We start from the raw sequence: 14416 nt of genomic DNA, 5'->3' as shown, positions 1-14416 counted from the left end.
CAGATGGATTAAACTGACCATACGTCAGGCTTACCTTCATGCTAGGTTACAGCCGCCTACATCAGTAACAGCTCATTCCACACGTGCTGTGGGAACGTCATAGGCAGCGAGTCGTGGAGCTTCTACGACACAGCTTTGCCGGGCGGCTACATGGTCTTCAGTGCACACGTTTGTGCGCTTCTACAAGTTTGATACGTTTGCGGCATCAGCATCTAGCTTTGGCCGCCTAGTGTTACAGGTGCCACACAGCTCTCCCGCCCACGGGGGAAACTTTGGTACGTCCCAAGAGTACTCCAGTGGCCCCTAGTGGATGAAAAAGAAAATAGGATTTTGGTACTTACCAGGTAAATCCTTTTCTTTGAATCCATAGGGGGCACTGGACGCCCACCCAGAGCAATTTACCTGGTTTGGGGTAAGTTCAGTAGATCTTATGGTAACACATTCTCACCGACTGGTTCAAATTAACAAGTTCTAATCGGTTATGGTGTCAACTGTTTAGTTGTCAGTAATGTTGTGTCAACTTTATTGTTGTCCGTTATGTTATATGTAATTCTCCATTGTCAACCTCTCTATCGCTCCTGTTCGGCTCAGTAAAAAGCACTGCGGTACTCTGGGATATGGAGGGGAGGAGTAGTTTCAAAATTAATTTATTCAGTGCCTTCTTCCTGTGGAAGCCGTCCATATCCCAAGAGTACTCCAGTGCCCCCTATGGATTCAAAGAAAAGGATTTACCTGGTAAGTACTAAAATCCTATTTTTCCATGTTTTGTCCCACGTTTGTCCTGCGTTTGTGCCATGGCAGTCCGTAGTTCTGCATCACGTATTTTGTGATGTGCACATCCATTACTGCATTGACTCAGTCCCCAATTGTGTAAGGTGATTTCTGTTTTTCCTGTGACTTTTTAGTTAAATATGGCCAAGAAGAAAGAACGGTTTCTCCAAGGATTTGTGGAGGGGCCTTTGAAGTTTAAACCTACATACAAGTTTGACCTTAACTCGGATGTTTATGATACAAGGTAAAATTATACAGTAGCGTACATCTATATACACTACATTGCCAAATGTATGTGGATACCCCCTCTAATTACTGTGTTTAGCCATTTCAGCCATACCTGTTGCTAACAGTTGCATAAAATGAAGCATACAACTTTGCACATTAGCTGTAGAATGGGTAGTAACTTGGGCACAGTCACGAGATGCCGCCTTTCAAACCAGTCAGTTCATTATATTTGTGTTCTGCTAGCGCTGTCCCTGTCAACTGTAAGTGATTTTATTGAGAAGCGGAACATACCGCTGCAAAGCGGTAGGCCACTCAGAAAACATGTGCTGGCGAGTGAGATATGGAGGGAACTGGAGAGAGCTAAGAAAGGGGTAACGAGGAGGCAATGGGGACATATGGAGGAAGGTAACAGTTGAGACTTTTTTTTATTTTTGTAGGGGGAGAGGTGGATAATAATGTTGTGGCTGTGGGAGGCCTGACCCCTAAATCCGCCTCTAGACTTCAGCTTTGGGACACTGGAGCAATGGAAATGCGGTGTGTATGGCATCACACTTCATCTGACAATCTGCTGGACAAATCTATGGGGCTAATTCAGACCTGATCGCTGCTGTGTGTTTTCGCACAGTGGGGCGATCAGGTCTGAACTGCGCATGCGTATGCACCGCAATGCGCAGGCGTGATGGTCCGCAGCAACAGGGATTGCCAGGCAGCGACGGGATGGTGCGAAAATTCCGAACGCATCGTCGATCGCAAGGAGATTGACAGGAAGAGGGCGTTGTGGGTGGCAACTGACCGTTTTCAAGGAGTGTCTGGAAAAACGCAGGCGTGTCCAACAAGCGTTTGCAGGGAGGGTTCCTGACATCAATTCCGGTCCCGGACAGGCTGATGTGATCGCAGTGGCTGAGTAAGTCCGGGGCTGCACAGAGACTGAAACAAAATCAGTTTGTGCAGCTCTGCTACACATGCGTTTGCACACTTGCAAAGCGAAAATACACTCCCCCTGTAGGCGGCGACTATCTGATTGCAAGACTGCAAAAATAGCTTACCAGCGATCAGGTCTGAATTACCCCCTATGTTCGGTGAATGCCAGGAAAACACTTCCTGGCTGAATACTTACTGCCAACTGCAAAATTTTGTGGAGGAGGGATAATGGTCTGGGCTGTTTTTCAGGGTTTCGCCTAGGCCCCTTAGCTCCAGTGAAGGGAAATCTTTCTGCTACAGCTTACAGTGACACTCCAAAGAATTGTATGCTTCTAACTTTGTGGCAAAAGTTTGGGGAAGGCCCTTTTCTGTATAAGCCCTGGCAATGCCCCTGTGCACAAAGCAAGGACCATAAAAAAAAAAAATACTGTGCTGAATGTGGTGTAGAAGAACTTGACTGGACTGCACAGTGCCCATAAGGATGAATTGGAACAGCAACGGTGAGCCCAACATCCGTGCTCAAACTCACGAATGCTCTTGAGTGCACATATCCACAACCATGTTCCAGAATCTAGTGGAATGACTTCCCAGAGGAGTGGAGGCCATTACAGTCACAAAGGGGAAAACAACGCCATATTAATGCCCATGGTTTTGGAAGAAATATTCACCAATCATGTATGGGTGTGGTGTTCAGGTGTCCACATACTTTTGGCCATGTAGTGTGTATGTGTTATGTATAGATCTATGAGTCTATACATATATAGAATCGTATACTGTATCATAGAAACATGTTCTTCTGTTTGCTATTTACTTATTTATGTGCTTCATTTGTAGATGGAAGAAGTCACTATTGGGATTTAAGTAAGAGTAAATCTTTTTGCACCAACTAAAACTAGTTGTAGTTTATACTAATATAAATACCAGTAGTTTACTGACCTATGTAATCTCTCATATTCAGCAGTGTCTGTGCAATGTATTTATTTAAATCATTTGCAAAGAAAATGATTTGATGCATTTGTTTGTCCTTATTGTATCCCCACATACAGAATTCATAGTAGTATTGCATTTCCGTTTCTTCTTTTTACCTCCATATCATACTTGCCTACTCTCCTGCAAGTTGCGAGAGACTCCCGATATTTGGGACAGTTCTCCGCAACGAAGGAAGAGTGCCCGTATTTTCCGCATCCCACCCTCTTCTTAGTGAAGCAGGCAGGATGAGGAGATTACACAGGGAATCACAGCGCCGAATGAAGGGGTGGGACTAAATGACAGTTGACCCACAAATCACAGCATTTTGGGGGTGGGACCTAGTGACCAGAGAGCCCAGCCCCCAGTGACGTGCTGTGGGGTGGGGCAGAGCCTTTCCTGTCATACTAACATTTGCACCAGAGTTTTGGCACTGTATAAAGTATATGAAAAATACAAAGAATATATTAGAAGTATCTTCTTTGCATTATTCTAATCCTTTTTATAGACAAAACTCTGTAGCAAAAAGTCTATGGCAGGTGAGGCAGTGCCCTCTTCCCACCAAATTTCCAGCCGTTTATACTGCTGCACCTGTGTATAATGCCCACATGAACCCTTTGGCTCATATATTGTGTGTAAATCTGGCTGTGGTACTAGCCAGTGCCTCCTGAGCCATTTACCTCACCACACATCCCTGCCGGCCCTGGCCCCCAAAGTGCCAAGAAGCGTCTCCTCTCCAGGCTTCTCCCGGATGGGAGACCTGAAAGTAGGTAGGTATGCTCCAAAGACACCACTACAACACTAGTAATACCAACTTCGGTTCTACAGTGTGTTTTTCTGAGTGTAAACTACAATGGGCCATCCCTCTACTACAATGGAAGTTTAATAATTGTAGTATGTAGGGAACCAGGTATAACAGGGCAGCATACATGCTGATACCAGAGTCTGTGACTGGATTGTCTCATACAAATGTCTGTATCCATGTATGTGATATTAATGATATCGTCATTAAACAGAGCCAGTTTGGTATCTAATGCTGGGCATACACAGTCAGATAAAAGGCCTATCAGACCAACAGACATTTTATCTGACACCCAGCAGATGTCATGGGCACACAAGATATCTCACAGTGTATGGCCACATGATATCTGCGTTCCTCCCCGTTGCTCTGCTGTGAAGAAATGAGAAATGTTCGCCAGTTGGCCGCCGATGTGGCCGGCTTTCAACTTAAAAAATATTGCATCGGACGGACATGCTGAATGATTCGCCATGTCCGACCGATCAATATTTTCGGATTGGTTGTGCACATACACAGTACAATTACCTGGGCGAATCGCCAATATAAGGCATGTCGCCCAGATAATGGTATAATGTATATCTAACATTAGGAAGAAGTATGAGAGTGCAGTTATCCCTTATGTTAAATCACTGGGTAACTTCTCTGAATTAAAATGTGAGGCAAAATAGGTTATTACTGACAAAGAAGTGACTAGTAACCAAAACAAATGAGCTACTTAAAGAAAAAGGAATATTTGTACTAAATAAAAAATAATATTAATATATCATCTGTATCAAGTTACAAATTTGAAGTTCTAACAATAAGCGCTACAGGTAAGAAGAAAGATCGTAATTAGACTAAACACAGGGCCGGATTAAGGGCCACATGGGCTTGGAGCTGAAAATGTTCCAAGACCTACAGTATACTGAAAAAGGGAGTAGCTGTGGCCAGTGCAGTGTGAGTTTGGCCAGTGCCATCTGGGCATGTACACCCCATGCTCTATTAGACCTCTCTCACTAAATACATAAAAGTAGCATAACTTTGTAAGAAAACTAGACCATTTCAATACTTATGATTTATGGCCTACTCTGTGGCGAACTAGGCAGGTGCTCATTATCAAGCTACCATCATGATGGGCTTATTTTTATTTGGAGGCCTGGAGCTGTAGCTCCATCCGTCCAATTGTTAATCTGTCCTTGACTAAACACATCCAGCATGGATTCATTTTCTTTTGTTAACTGATTTACTAGTCCTTTATTGTAAGTTTACTATGTATTCATTTAGTTGTCGCTTTGGGTGATATTTATTAAATAGTGCAGGTAAAAAAAAAAAAACAATGCAAATTTTTTCTAACTTAGGGCATTCTAAGTAGTATGTATAAATCCATGAAAGTCTTCCCTATCCACCTTCTGTGCTAAGTGTCCATCCTGACATACAGTACTAGGAAGTGAGAAAGCAGCGCTCTGTAGGGAGTACTTTCTCACTCTCCTAAACATTCTATACCATTGCAGTGACTTAAAAAAACAATCTAAGATGTCCTAGCTTGATATATATGTATATATCTTGCAGCTGGACATGCCTACACAGCTCAGTCTCCGCATGTTGTCTTGTAGAGTCATCCATTGTTTGTTGTCATACTTCTGTCCAACCTCAGTGATATAGCTGCATGACTGCATCCGGAGAATGTTTAGCTATCCTAAACTAACCTGTGCTTGCTTGATCATGATATTACACTTGGTTCTGTGATATGTATGACCTGTCAGTTTGGAAGAAGTACCTGCATTGAGCCAGGGAAAGGTGCTTGAGGAACAGTATGTGTGAAAGCAATAGGCATTGTCGGACTGGGGTATGAAGGGCCCACTGGGGAAATGCGGTGATAAGGGCCCATGCTTAGAGGCTTGGCTAAACATTAGCAAGTGCATGGTCTGGACCCCTTAATAAATATATATATAATAAATATTACTAGTGCACACATAGCAATGTACCAGATTAAGAACAACAATGCACTGTAGAAAATACACCATAGTCCTGTGCAGTATAAGGTAACTTATGTATAATGTATAATTTAAGTGCACAATCTGGAACCTGATTCCCCCCACACTCATGCAGTGGGGCCCACCGGGGGGTGCCCCTGTGGGCCAGTCCGGACCTGACAATAGGATCCAACACGCATGTAGAAATAACAGCTGACTCCTGATAGTATTGCTGCAGCTTTCAGGAGGCAGCTCTAATTTGTAGCGGTGTGGCCCATTCCAGGACTGTCTCCCGAAGATTCACCTCATACACTCAGTGTACTGTATTTTGGGGATTAGCTGCAATGTGGAAATGGTGGTGGACATCCCTCCATAAAGATAGACCTGAGGAAATAGCGGTTGTGTAAACTCCTTGATTTCAGGCAAGTGGTGCTTTTCCTAGTTATTGCAGTTAGGAAGTATCTTCAGGTAAACAGGAGCAGACCACATTGTTACTTGAATGAAATGAACCGTATTTGAAGGTGTTTAATAGTACAGCACTCCTCTCTCCTTTCCCTACATCATCTGCTTAAACAAACTGAATGGCTCTCACATAAGTCTCCTTTTTTACGCTTATCACTAATAGGAGAACCGTATGTCCTGGGGCCATTAGAGCTAGAAGGCCCCAGGGATTGCAGAAATTGTAAAATGTTCCTTTTTTTTGCGCTTAATCCAAAATATGTTTTTTTAAGGTTTCCATTCAGTTTTTCTTTAAAGAGCCACGTATAAGCTACACCAAATATATAATCAAAATCGATGAAAAAGAGACATCAGTGACTGATGTTTAGGTATTACAGCTACATGGCACCTGGGAGTTTTCCACATTATTCGGTGGTAACTGATCATCTTTCTGTGTAGGAGATCATTTGTTATTTTGTTAAAGGTAACAGTTGCTGAGGGCTTTTATGTGATCCATTCGTCCTGTCGTTCTGTAACTGGTCCACTGATGGAAAGCAGAGCAGGCTTTGTGCAGACATAACTGGTTATAGCAGTCACCTATGATAAATGTTTTATTTTGTAGTGGGAAAAAGCGCAAACCTGCCTGGACTGATCGCATTCTTTGGAAACTGAAGGAGATTTCACCAAATGAATATGAAGATTCCATTGGATCAGATTTTGAGCATATCTTAAAAGTTAATTTAGATAAATACACAAGTCACATGAGTTATGGAATTAGTGACCACAAACCAGTAACCGGGACCTTCACTTTACAGGTAATTACCTCTTTATAGTAACATTTCTGTACTGCCTGTTATCTGTCCAATATTTACTCATAATTACCATGTAATATGAAAAGCCAAATAGGGTGCTGAGCCACCAGGAGCTGTAAGGGCACCTTCATTTTCCAAGAGTCCAGATTGCACTTGAAAGGAGGCAACAGGCATAGCTCCTGAATCTTTCCTCCACAATTGTTACACTCTATGGGGTAAATTTACTAAGGTCCCGATTTTGACCGAGATGCCGTTTTTTCATCAAAGTGTCATCTCGGTAATTTACTAAACTCAAATCACGGCAGTGATGAGGGCATTCGTAATATTTGGAAGTCCTAGGAAATAATCACGAATGAATACACCATCGGTCAAAACGCGGCTGTTTAAGTATGAATCTCGGTCATTTACTAAGAAGTGCAAAGCCAAAAAAAACAAAACACTGCCGTGAAAAATTACAACTCGTAAAAAAGTGCTTTAAAAAAACAGACCTGCTTTTTTTTATCCGTGATTGGATAGGCATGCACGGATCCATGAGATCCGTGCATGTATATCAGTGGGAAGGGGTGGGAAAGTGATTATTTTCTCAAAAAAAATTGCGTGGGGTCCCCCCTCCTAAGCATAACCAGCCTCGGGCTCTTTGAGCCGATCCTGGTTGCAGAAATATGGGAAAAAAATTGACAGGGGTTCCCCCATATTTAAGCAACCAGCATCGGGCTCTGCGCCTGGTCCTGGTTCCAAAAATACGGGGGACAAAAAGAGTAGGGGTCCCCCGTATTTTTAAAACCAGCACCGGGCTCCACTAGCTGGACAGATAATGCCACAGCCGGGGGTCACTTTTATATAGTGCCCTGCGGCCGTGGCATCAAATATCCAACTAGTCACCCCTGGCCGGGGTACCCTGGGGGAGTGGGGACCCCTTCAATCAAGGGGTTCCCCCCCCCCCAGCCACCCAAGAGCCAGGGGTGAAGCCCGAGGCTGTCCCCCCCATCCAATTGGCTGCGGATGGGGGGCTGATAGCCTTTTTTGAAAATGAAAAGATATTGTTTTTAGTAGCAGTACTACAAGGCCCAGCAAGCCTCCCCCGCATGCTGGTACTTGGAGAACCACAAGTACCAGCATGCGGCGGAAAAACGGGCCCGCTGGTACCTGTAGTACTATTACTAAAAAAATACCCAAAAAAAGACAAGACACACACACCGTGAAAGTAAAGATTTATTACATACATGCACACAAACATACATACATACTTACCTTATGTTCACACGCAGGTCGGTCCTCTTCTCCAGTAGAATCCAAGGGGTACCTGTTGAATAAATTCTACTCACCAGATCCAGGGTCCTCGGGGCAACCATTTGTAATCCAGGTACTTGAATAAAATAACAAAACGGATACCCGAGCCACGAACTGAAAGGGGCCCCATGTTTTCACATGGGACTCCTTTCCCCGAATGCCAGAAACCCACTCTGACTTCTGTCTAAGTGGGTTTCTTCAGCCAATCAGGGAGCGCCACGTTGTAGCACTCTCCTGATCGGCTGTGTGCTCCTGTACTGAGTGACAGGCGGCACACGGCAGTGTTACAATGTAGCGCCTATGCGCTCCATTGTAACCAATGGTGGGAACTTTCTGCCCTGCGGTTGACCTAAAGTGACGTCACCGCTGAGCAGAAAGTTCCCACCATTGGTTACAATGGAGCGCATAGGCGCTACATTGTAACACTGCCGTGTGCCGCCTGTCACTCAGTACAGGAGCACACAGCCGATCAGGAGAGTGCTACAACGTGGCGCTCCCTGATTGGCTGAAGAAACCCACTTAGACAGAAGTCAGAGTGGGTTTCTGGCATTCGGGGAAAGGAGTCCCATGTGAAAACATGGGGCCCCTTTCAGTTCGTGGCTCGGGTATCCGTTTTGTTATTTTATTCAAGTACCTGGATTACAAATGGTTGCCCCGAGGACCCTGGGACCCTGGATCTGGTGAGTAGAATTTATTCAACAGGTACCCCTTGGATTCTACTGGAGAAGAGGACCGACCTGCGTGTGAACATAAGGTAAGTATGTATGTATGTTTGTGTGCATGTATGTAATAAATCTTTACTTTCACGGTGTGTGTGTCTTGTCTTTTTTTGGGTATTTTTTTAGTAATAGTACTACAGGTACCAGCGGGCCCGTTTTTCCGCCGCATGCTGGTACTTGTGGTTCTCCAAGTACCAGCATGCGGGGGAGGCTTGCTGGGCCTTGTAGTACTGCTACTAAAAACAATATCTTTTCATTTTCAAAAAAGGCTATCAGCCCCCCATCCGCAGCCAATTGGATGGGGGGGACAGCCTCGGGCTTCACCCCTGGCCCTTGGGTGGCTGGGGGGGGACCCCTTGATCGAAGGGGTCCCCACTCCCCCAGGGTACCCCGGCCAGGGGTGACTAGTTGGATATTTGATGCCACGGCCGCAGGGCACTATATAAAAGTGACCCCCGGCTGTGGCATTATCTGTCCAGCTAGTGGAGCCCGGTGCTGGTTTTAAAAATACGGGGGACCCCTACTCTTTTTGTCCCCCGTATTTTTGGAACCAGGACCAGGCGCAGAGCCCGATGCTGGTTGCTTAAATATGGGGGAACCCCTGTCAATTTTTTTCCCATATTTCTGCAACCAGGATCGGCTCAAAGAGCCCGAGGCTGGTTATGCTTAGGAGGGGGGACCCCACGCAATTTTTTTTTTTATTTTACACTGTTTAATTTAAAAAATAAAATAAAAATGAACCCCAGCACGGATCACACAGATTCGGCCGAGATTCATTTTTAAAAAGTCGGCATTGTTTTGCTAATCACTGCCGTAAAAAAAAAAAAAAACACGAATGACATCGACATCGGAACAAAAGAAAAATCCGAATACGACAGCTTAGTAAATTAGTCGTAATAAATTCAAAAAGTTGCAGTTTTACACTTTCGATGTCATTCGTGATTGAACTTTGACCTGAAACGGGAAAATACGAATCTTAGTAAATTTACCCCTATGTCTTTCCTTCAGATTAAAGATGATCTTTGCTATCTGATAATGTAAACCTCTGTTTGCCCTGTTCAAATGAGACCATATGACTGTTCACAGACTATGGCTGTCTATCTTTGGGGGACTCAGTAAAGAGAGCAGTCTTGCCCGAGGGAGTTGGAGCCTACTCCTCATTAGTGAATATGACAGCCAGATAGAGTCTGAGTGCGGGTCAGTGTGATTTTACACCAGCCACGTGGCCCAGGGTTTAGGTAAATATTGGACCTGATTTAGAGTAAGGAGAAAGAACAAGAAAAGCTGCAATTTGCTCCTGGAACAAGACATTTTGCAATGCGAGGATTGCAAATACTCTGAATATGGCCAAATGTTCCTAGTATAAACTGCAGACTGAAAGAGAGACAGGGAAGTCTCTAACACAAAGGACAAGTAGTTCAGGAGTCTACAGCTTTGCTGTAGCTATTCTTATTCTTGTCTCCTCTCCAGTGGCAGCAGTGGGGTCGGTGACACCTGGTGTGGCCGAGAGCCTCCCTGCATGCACCTGAAAAGGGGTGTGGCTTCACAGATAGGGGACGTTGTCTCATGGGATCCCCTGATTGCATCATTATGGGGGGGTGGCCTCCCAGGAAGCCCCCCAGTTACTTCACTCTGGTGGCATGCCCAGCATACTCGGAGATACTGGGCTTCCCCAAGAATCTAGTGTCTGCACTGCCGGCTCCTTCTCAGTGACAGGAGCCAAGTGCTGCCGGATAATGTCACACTGCAGCACCCAGCTCCTATCACTGACGAGGAGCCGGCATTTTGGTGTCACCCCCTGGAAGGGTGACACCCAGGTGCGGCCCGCATCCTCTTGTGACGCCTCTGCTCCTCTCTGATCTATTTTAACCTGTAACTAAATAATTCTAATATTGTCTATAGTATTATATTAGTATTAATAAAATATGAATCATGATCCCTGCACTAGTTACAGTAAATTGATTCTTTTTGATCCAAGTTCCCATGTTTTAAAAGTGAATTGTAAATGTATTTGTAGATGAAGCCTCTTATCCTAGAGCCTTCAGTTACCCTGAGAGCGGAGGGAGAATGGAACGCTGACCGTGACTCTCTCATCAGCTATTCTGTCTCGAAGGATTTCCCCAGCAGCACCTGGGACTGGATTGGGGTCTACAGGGTATGAAACAATTGTTGTTGCCTCATGTGATCAGTGTATTTTTTTTTCTTTTTCTCTAACGTCCTAGTGGATGCTGGGGACTCCGTAAGGACCATGGGGAATAGACGGGCTCCGCAGGAGACAGGGCACTTTAAGAAAGAATTTGGATACTGGTGTGCTCTGGCTCCTCCCTCTATGTCCCTCCTCCAGACCTCTGTTTGAATCTGTGCACGGACGAGCTGGGTGCTACTTAGTGAGCTCTCCTGAGCTTGCTATAAGAAAGTATTTTGTTAGGTTTTTTTATTTTCAGAGAGATCTGCTGGCACCAGACTCTCTGCAGCGTGGGACTGAGGGGAGAGAAGCAGCCCTACTCACTGAAGATAGGTCCTGCTTCTTAGGCTACTGGACACCATTAGCTCCAGTCTACAGGGGCGGATTGGGAACAAAAAGCGGCCCTGGAAAAATTTGTACTAGTGGCCCCACATGGGCAGCACCAGAGGTGTAAGGTCTAGCCATGGGCCATGGCAGCAGCACCCTCCCCCCAAGACTTTCCAGATAGTGGGCATGTCCAGCATCAAGGGGGAAGTTAAAAAGAAATAAAATTAAATATTATGAGCACATTATATGATACACCTTCAGAATTTAGGAAACTATATCATTCTTTAGAAAGATATATTTTCTTGCTTATTACACCAACCGTATCCCAATCACTATTCACTCAATCTTATATGTCAGCCAAGCAGTCAGACAGAGCATACACTAGATCATCTGCAATCACAGGCTAAGTGGCAGTAATTTTCATATATGCAAATTATTTTGCATCTTATTCATTATGTCTATAAAAAGGACCACATGTCCTCAAACAAAACAGGCTCCACGGGTGCGTCGGCCCACCGGGAATCTTACCTGTAAACCCTATGACCAATCCGCCTCTGGCTCCAGAGGGATCGTACACAGGATCTCACCCTTTGTCGTCCGATCCCGGAGCCGCGCCGCCGTCCCCCTCGCAGAGCCGGAAGACAGAAGCCGGTGAATGAAGCAAGAAGACTTCGAAATCGGCGGCAGAAGACTCCAGTCTTCACTGAGTTAGCGCACAGCACTGCAGCTGTGCGCCATTGCTCCCACATACTCATACATACTCCGGTCACTGTAGGGTGCAGGGCGCAGGGGGGGGGCGCCCCGGGCAGCAATTAGAGACCTCTTGGCAAAAGTGGGCATATATACAGTTGGGCACTGTATATATGCATGAGCCCCCGCCATAATTTTACACAGAAACGCGGGACAGAAGCCCGCCGCTGAGGGGGCGGGGCTTCTTCCTCAGCACTCACCAGCACCATTTTCTCTCCACAGCTCCGCTGAGAGGAAGCTCCCCAGGCTCTCCCCTGCAGATACACGGTAGAAGAGGGTAAAAAGAGAGGGGGGGCACATAAATTTAGCGCAAAAACATTATATACAGCAGCTACTGGGTTAACACTAAGTTACTGTGTGATTCCTGGGACATAGGTGGTCATTCCGAGTTGTTCGCTCGCAAGCTGCTTTTAGCAGCTTTGCACACGCTAAGCCGCCGCCTACTGGGAGTGAATCTTAGCATAGTAAAATTGCGAACGAAAGATTAGCAGAATTGCGAATAGACACTTTTTAGCAGTTTCTGAGTAGCTCCACACTTACTCGGCAACTGCGATCAGTTCAGTCAGTTTCGTTACTGGTTTGACGTCACAAACACACCCAGCGTTCGCCCAGACACTCCCCCGTTTCTTCAGACACTCCCGCGTTTTTCCCAGAAACGCCAGCATTTTTTCACACACACCCATAAAACGGCCAGTTTCCGCCCAGAAACACCCACTTCCTGTCAATCACATTACGATCACCAGAACGAAGAAAAAACCTCGTAATGCCGTGAGTAAAATACCTAACTGCATAGCAAATTTACTTGGCGCAGTCGCAGTGCGAACATTGCGCATGCGCAATTAGCGGAAAATCGCTGCGATGCGAAGAAAATTACCGAGCGAACAACTCGGAATGAGGGCCATATAGCGCTGGGGTGTGTGCTGGCATACTCTCTCTCTGTCTCTCCAAAAGGCCTTGTGGGGGAACTGTCTTCAAAAAGAGCATCCCCTGTGTGTGTGTGGTGTGTCGGTACGCTTGTGTCGACATGTTTGACGAGGAAGGCTATGTGGAAGCAGAGCGGGAGCAAATGAATGTGGGGCCGCCGCCGCCGACACCTGATTGGGGGATCCGGTCTGAAGATCGACAGTGTCTAGGTCGACAATGTTTAGGTCGACCACTATAGGTCAACAGTCACTAGGTCGACATGTGCTAGGTCGACAGGTCTAAAGGTCGACATGAGTTTAAAAAAAAAATTTTGCATTTTTTTCATACTTAACGATCCACGTGGACTACGATTGGAACGGTAAAGTGTGCCGAGCGAAGCGGTAGCGGAGCGAAGGCACCATGCCTGAAGCATGGCGAGCGAAGCGAGCCATGCGAGGGGACGCGGTGCACTAATTTGGGATCCCGGTCACTTTACGAAGAAAACGACACCAAAAAAAAAAAAATCCTCATGTCGACCTTTAGACCTGTCGACCTAGCACATGTCGACCTAGAAACCCTGTCGACCTTCCATCCATGTCGACCTAGTGACTGTCGACCTACAGTGGTCGACCTAGACATTGTCGACCTAGACACTGTCGATTTGATGAACCACACCCCTGATTGGATGGATATGTGGAAGGTTTTAAATGATAATGTTAATTCCTTGCATAAAAGGTTGGATAAAGCTGAAACCTTAGGACAGTCAGGGTCTCAGCCCATGCCTGATCCTATGTCGCAGAGGCCGTCAGGGTCTCAGAAGCGCCCACTATCCCAAATTGTTGACACAGATATCGACACGGATTCTGATTCCAGTGTCGATGGCGATGATGCAAAGTTACAGCCTAAATTGGCTAAAGCCATCCGTTATATGATTATAGCACTAAAGGATGTGTTGCACATCACAGAGGAAACCCCAGTCCCTGACACATGAGCTAAACGAGTTATGTGAAAAGGCTTGGGAATCTCCAGATAAAAAACTGCAGATTTCCAAACGGATGCTTATGGCGTATCCTTTCCCGCCAACGGACAGGTTACGCTGGGAATCCTCCCCTAGGGTGGACAAATCTCTCACACGCTTATCCAAAAGGGTAGCCCTGCCGTCACAGGATACGGCCACCCTAAAAGATGCTGCGAATAGAAAGCAAGAGGGTACCCTGAAGTCCATTTATATACATTCAGGTACCTTACTAAGGCCGGCAATTGCGTCGGCATGGGTGTGTAGTGCTGTAGTAGCATGGACGGATACCTTATCTGAGGAACTTGATACCTTGGGCAAGGATAGTATATTAATGACC

At 45.6% G+C, this 14416-nt stretch overlaps 1 protein-coding gene across 4 annotated transcripts in view; it reads left to right on the top strand.

Moving 5' to 3' along the window:
* The window catches only part of INPP5K (inositol polyphosphate-5-phosphatase K), a 159699-nt gene that overhangs the window by 121062 nt on the left and 24221 nt on the right, over positions 1–14416 (top strand). For 3 of the 4 annotated variants that reach the window (XM_063956085.1, XM_063956083.1, XM_063956086.1), the window contains 4 exons: positions 906–1015; positions 2755–2781; positions 6698–6890; positions 10914–11051. In XM_063956085.1, coding sequence (XP_063812155.1) covers positions 906–1015; positions 2755–2781; positions 6698–6890; positions 10914–11051 — 468 coding nt within the window. The remainder of the gene's footprint in view (positions 1–905; positions 1016–2754; positions 2782–6697; positions 6891–10913; positions 11052–14416) is intronic. The other variant, XM_063956084.1, reaches the window with a different exon arrangement.

Source organism: Pseudophryne corroboree, chromosome 2, assembly GCF_028390025.1.
Source record: "Pseudophryne corroboree isolate aPseCor3 chromosome 2, aPseCor3.hap2, whole genome shotgun sequence".
Classification (NCBI taxonomy): Eukaryota; Metazoa; Chordata; class Amphibia; order Anura; family Myobatrachidae; genus Pseudophryne; species Pseudophryne corroboree.
Note: the sequence above shows the minus strand (reverse complement) of the source record. Positions and strands in the feature narration are given on the sequence as shown.